Genomic DNA, 6,167 nt, shown 5'->3' with positions numbered 1-6,167 from the left:
CATATGCATACATATTTTCCATTCGATATTCTCTATGTATTTATACAATGCAAAAATTTATTTACAAGCGTACTTCGGTTCGAAATACGACATAAATTTAAACACCATCAATAAAACTGCTATATAACAAACGTACAAAAATTGCATAATACAACTTCACACTATGCTACGCTGCATGTGTCAATCTAGTTACTATACCAAAAAGAAATCGAGCACTCCAATCTCACTGACCAGAGTAGAGTAGGGCAGAATAATTATTTTCTCCCCTTCTCTCACCCTTCCCGAAAGGATTTTCGCCAATTCTGTTCTGAATGCTTTTCTGTACATTTTTCGATACTTGAAGAAGAAGTCAGAAAATCAGACACCCCCGACAATGGACCGTCCTCACGTCCGAGTAGCTCTGCAGTGTGCGTCCGTGGCGCTGCTCTCTCTTTCTCTCTGGTATTTCTACCGGACTCGCCGGAAGAACCTAGCCAAGGCCCTTCAATATCGCGATTGGGAGCTGCAGCAATGGCAGAAGGAGATGGCAGCATTGGCAGAGGCAGGGTTGGATGACTTGCAGCAGGTAGCCACCGATGGAGATGGAAACGCTTGCGATCAGTCTGGTATATTCCTCTTAGTCTCCCTTGGTCGTACGCTTACTCTTTTTAATTTAATGTCTTGTCCTCTTTGGTACTATCCAAGGAAGGTTGCTGCTCTGAGACCTGTCATACTTCCTCAAACTCTAAACGGAGGAGTTTAGAAGAAAACGGGGGATTTCTTGCCGCGAATGCTGTACAGGGGAGGCAGAATTGTATTCAATGTAAGCCCAGCCCTGTAAACAGAAACACAGAACAAGTCCCGAAAAGCAATGGCTACTCTGTGGAAAATTTGCCATTGGAAGGTAAAATCATGTTTGCCTCTCAAACTGGAACAGCTAAAGGGATGGCCGAAAAGCTTGCTGTTCGGCTTGCAGCCGAATTGCCTTCACTAGTAGTGCAAGTAGTGGATCCCTCAGTGTATGAACCTGAAGACTTGGCCCGTGAAAAACTTCTGTTTTTTGTTGTGGCAACATGGGAGAATGGTTCGGTTCCACAGAATGCATCTTTTCTTGGACGTTGGCTGGAAGAAAGTGCAGCAGACTTCAGGATAGGATCGTGGCTTTTAAGCAGCTGTAAATATGCAATTTTTGGTCTAGGCAGCAAGGTTTATGGGTCTACATATAATATGGTTGCAAAAACTTGGGATCGTCATTTGGCTGATCTAGGGGCAAGGGGCATTCTTCCTGTTGGAGAAGGTGATGAAGAGGGTGGAATGGTTGATCAAGCATTTGATCATTGGACGAATGAACTTTTGAAGAGGCTCAAATCCTTCTACATGCATGATCAAGAGCCTAATCAGAATGATGAAGCTGCATTCTCAGAAAGTTCTAGCAACAATTCTTTTGATGAGGATGCTGAAGAGAATAGTGAAAACACAGGAGAAGGCCTTGTTGATGTTGAGGATGTTGTGGGGAGAGTCAAAACATCAGTTACTTCCACGAAGAAAAATGGTGGCAAGCCAACTTATCGGAGAAAAAGCCTCCAAAATGGAATTGTAAATCATGAAAATCCAGTGCAAGATCCATCAAGTCCGAAGGAAATGGTCACCTCTGTTATCCGCGCAAACTTAGAAAAGCAGGTGATCATCTCTGTTCCTCCCCTTGAGTGTGTTCAAGTTAATCAAAATGGGTTAACAAAGCATAGTTATAGTTTGCTTGCATTGTTGTTTTGGTGACATCTTCATGGCTTGGTGGATACGAATGTGTTGGGAGTCCTTGTATAGAATTGGTACTATTATTTGGTGCCATCCTTGATATTTGAACGAGGCCTTTTGTGCAAGTGAACCAGCTTTTGGCTATCCAAAATCAAGTTTTTCTCAGAGAATAGCATGCTGGAATGCATATGGAAATACAAATCTGAATTCAAAATCAATTTGTTTCCTCCAGTTCTGCAAAACCTGCAATTTCACAGTTCCTGTAGTTCTTGTAGGCCTGTGTATTTGTAATTCTGAAGATCTGAATCGCCAAAAGCTTGAGTAGAGATCTGAATGACAAAGAGGTAGCACAAAAAAGACTTCTTGTTTGCTGTAGTGTCAATTTGGATACTTCGTTGGTAGAAATCCTCAGTTTTTCTCCTATGGTGTTGGCTTGGGGGTTGATAGATGCCAACCACCTGATTCACCTACCAATGGGGTTGGGATACCTGTGCATATAGGTCCCCATGGAAGTTGTTGTTGGGTTTGATGCATGAGAATCAAATCGCACTCAATACTCGTGATATGTCATAAGGTCTATAGACACCGTGATAGTTAGGTGTATCTCCACCAGTGTTGAAACCTTGTTGGGCAAGTTGTGAAGCCTACTCTTGCTTAGTTCTCGGCATAGCACATTCTGAAGATTGAAGCGGTGTGGAAGTGTTTGAATTCAATGGTCATCTTCTCTTTGATAGTTTTTGTTTTTGATGATGAGCTTTTGGAGTGAGGGCCTAGGTCTCTTCGGAGAGTACCTAGTTGTGATACCATGTAAAGAAATACTAGCTTTGATACCATGTAAAAAAATACTTGTCTCTAGATAATGAACATAAGTGTATGACAAAGCATAGACTAATAAAGAACATAGGGTTAGGGTAAATCAGAGACAATGAACACTGAAGATGAATAAATACAATGCTCAATGCAGCAAACACACCATGCAAGGTGAATATTGAACCTCAAACTCTTGTGTCTCAAGGATTGGGATAGAGAGTATGTGTTGGAGAGTGTGTGATACTTTCATGGACCTCAAAATGTTGCAGACAACCTTTGAATGTGTTTGGTAGCAGCAAATGCTGATTAGGAAAGTTTGGATTAGTGCTTGACGAAGCTGGACAGCTTGAAACTATAGATAGATGGTTGGAGAAGTGTTTGAGGATGAAGGTGACAACAGCTGTAGTGAAAACATAGCCTGTAGTGATGATGTGGCAAATTGACGTGGCACCCTTGATAGCAAATGCAGATTTGATGATGACGTTAGCTGTAAATGCAGGCAGATTGCGCAAGTTGAAAACATGGTGATAGTAGCAAACACAACCAAATCAGTGTCATCAGCTGTAGGGGTGTTTGGAAGTAGATGCTAGTGGTAGATTGCAGCTCGAACTGAGATAATGAACATAATCGTATATGACAAAGCATAGACTAATAAAGAACACAAGGTTAGGGTAAATCAGAGACAATGAACACTGAAGATGAATAAATACAATGCTCAATGCAGCAAATACACCATGCAAGGTGAATAGTGAACCTCAAACTCGTGTCTCAAGGACTGGGATAGAGAGCATGTGGTGGAGAGTGTGTCATACTTTCATGGACCTCAAAATGTTGCAGACAACTTTTGAACGTGTTTGGTAGTAGCAAATGCTGATTAGGGAAGTTTGGATAAGTGCTTGACGAAGCTGGATAGCTTGAAACAATAGATAGATGGTTGGAGAAGTGTTTGAGGATGAAGGCAACAACAGCTGTAGTGAAAACACGGCCTATAGTGATGATGTGGCAAATTGACGTGGCACCCTAGATAGCAAATGCAGATTTGATGATGACGTCAGGTGTAAATGCAGGCAGATTGCGCAAGCTGAAAACATGGTGACAGAGTAAACACAACCAAATCAGTGTCACCAGTTGTAGGGGGTGTTTGGAAGCAGATGCTAGTGGTAGATTGCAGCTCGAATTGAGATATCCTTTTGAGACGGGTGCGGACAGTACAGATGGGCACCAATAATCTGCAAAACAAAAGTTGTAGGAATCGATTAGGCACGAAGATCGAGACAGACTATCGTATGCACAGTGAGAGACAGAGTGCGAAAGAGCAGAGTAGAGAGAGCACGTTTTTCCGTACAATGAGTGTACTACTTTAGGTTTATATATATATATATATATATGAAAGTACAATGTGCTAAGGGTGTGTTCACACTCGTGCACTTATAAAAGGCACGACGGCCCTTTATTCCCAACAACCTTCCACCTAAAGGCAATGTGCTTTAAGAGGAGAAAAGAATCAGCTAAGTCTAGGTATGTACAAAGCTGAAATAAATATATCTATCCAACTCCCATCATCTGTCGGCAATGAGCAAATTGCTCTGCTGGAAGACCCTTCGTGAGAAGGTCTGCAGGGTTATCATTTGTATGCACTTTGACAAGCTCAATGCTCTTGCTGTGAAGTACATCTCTAATGAAGTGGTACTTCACCTGTATGTGCTTTGTATTTGCATGAAAGATAGGATTCCGTGCTAGCATGATAGTACTCTGACTATCACAATGGAGAATATGTAACTTTGAGATGCCAAGCTCTCCCACCAGACGTGAAAGCCATAAAGCCTCCTTGCATGCCTCAGTGGCAGCCACATACTCTGCCTCTGTAGTAGACAATGCAACACACTGTTGTAGCCTGGAGATCCAAGAGACTGCTCCTCCTGTGAAAGTAAACACAAACCCAGAAGTGGACTTCCTGCAGTCTGCATGACTAGCATAGTCTGCATCCGTAAAGCCAACAACAGATGCCTTCTGCTTTCCAAAGTAGATGCACAACTCCTTTGTGCCTTTGAGGTATCTCATAATACCTTTCACTGCATCCCAATGCTTCTTGCCAGGGGTTGCCATGTATTTGCTAACCACTCCCACTGCAAAGGCAATGTCAGGACGTGTAGCAACCATAGCATACATCAAACTACCAACAGTTGAAGCATATGGTATCTTGGCTATTTCAGCCTTCTCATCATCAGATGTAGGGCTGTCCTCTACACTGAGTTTCACATATGGAGGCAATGGAACCCCAATTGTTTTTCCCCCCTCCATATTGAAATGCTGCAAAACTTTGGAGATATACTCTTGCTGAGATAGATAGAGTTAGCCTTTAGATCTATCTTTGAGTATTCGCATGCCAAGAATGTGATTTGCATCACTCAGATCCTTCATGTCAAAGCTGCCATGAAGACTTTGCTTCAATGAATCCAAGGCTTGAGTATCCTTTCCATCAATCGGCATGTCATCAACATACAAAACCAAGATAATTAGGTTGCCATCTGCTGCCTTCTTGGTGTACAAGCAGTGATCCATTTGACTTCTATGAAAGCCTTGGGATTGCATGAATGTATCAAACTTATGATACCATTCTCTTGGTCCTTCTTTCAGTCCATACAAACTCCTTTTGAGTTTACATACCATTTTTTCTTTCCCTTGTTCAACAAACCCTTGAGGCTGTTGCATGTATATGTCTTCATGCAGATTACCATGTAAAAATGCAGTCTTTACATCCATCTGTATGAGCTCCATATCTTCAATTGCAACCAAGTCCAAAATGGTTCTCAATGTAGTCATCTTGACTACAGGAGAGAAAATTTCATCAAAGTCAATTCCATGCTCCTGCTTGTACCCCTTTGCAACCAATCTTGCTTTGTACTTGGGTGAGGAACTAGAAGTGACCTTCAACTTGTAAACCCATTTGCATGGAAGGGTTTTCTGCCCTTTATATATATATATATATATATATATATATATATATATATATATATATATATATATATGTGAAAGTACAATGTGCTAAGGGTGTGTTCACACCCGTGCACATATAAAAGGCATGATAGCCCTTTATTCCCAACAGAAGTGGGGCTGACTGGTGCATAGCTTGTCTATTTATAGAGGTGTAGATTCTCCCAAATTAGGGTCTGGGTTATGGGACACAGACATTCCCTAGGAACACATTTCTTTTTTAATGAAAGTTTGGTAATTTGCATTTTGCGGCTGCAATAAAGAGCTAATTAGTTTATAATGCATTTCTTAGCTCAACATTCTCTAGCACTTATGGACTGTTGGTGTGATCATGGGCTGATTATTGATGAATTGTGGGCACTTGGAAATTGTGTGCAAGCTTCCCAACAATCGTAGGCTTCCTCTTAGCAGTTGTAGGCAAGTAATCATCAGCCGTGGGCTCCCTCTTGCACTCATGGGCTGCTAGCGCAATCTTGAGTAGACGTGGGTTTAGCTGTCATTACTGTTGAGGTGAGGCTGTCTTGGCCATTGTTAGAGCAGTTTCTCATTACTTTGAACAAGATTGGCTTGGTGGCATCAGATTTGGGTTGCAAATTGTGGGCTGTCTCAAATCAGAATGCTGTTTTGCA

At 41.8% G+C, this 6,167-nt stretch overlaps 1 protein-coding gene across 6 annotated transcripts in view; it reads left to right on the top strand.

Moving 5' to 3' along the window:
• The first annotated feature begins 224 nt into the window (after positions 1-224).
• Positions 225-6,167, top strand: part of LOC148040454 (flavodoxin family protein / radical SAM domain-containing protein) — an 84,921-nt gene continuing 78,978 nt past the window's right edge. For 4 of the 6 annotated variants that reach the window (XR_015694797.1, XR_015694793.1, XR_015694779.1 and 1 more), the window contains exons 1-2: positions 225-605; positions 689-1,659. Coding sequence is in view for 1 of the 6 variants with exons in the window: in XM_087699505.1 (XP_087555631.1) it covers positions 374-605; positions 689-1,659 (1,203 nt within the window). In the remaining 5 variants the exon portion in view is untranslated. Of the gene's footprint in view, positions 606-684; positions 1,660-6,167 lie in introns of all 6 variants that reach the window. The other 2 variants (XR_015694803.1, XR_015694805.1) reach the window with 2 other exon arrangements.

This window comes from Lygodium microphyllum, chromosome 2 (genome assembly GCF_053477565.2).
Source record: "Lygodium microphyllum isolate KBCC chromosome 2, Lygodium_microphyllum_v1.1.10, whole genome shotgun sequence".
NCBI classification, from domain to species: domain Eukaryota; kingdom Viridiplantae; phylum Streptophyta; class Polypodiopsida; order Schizaeales; family Lygodiaceae; genus Lygodium; species Lygodium microphyllum.
The sequence above is the reverse complement of the archived record's forward strand: the minus strand, read 5'-3'. Positions and strand labels throughout refer to the sequence as shown.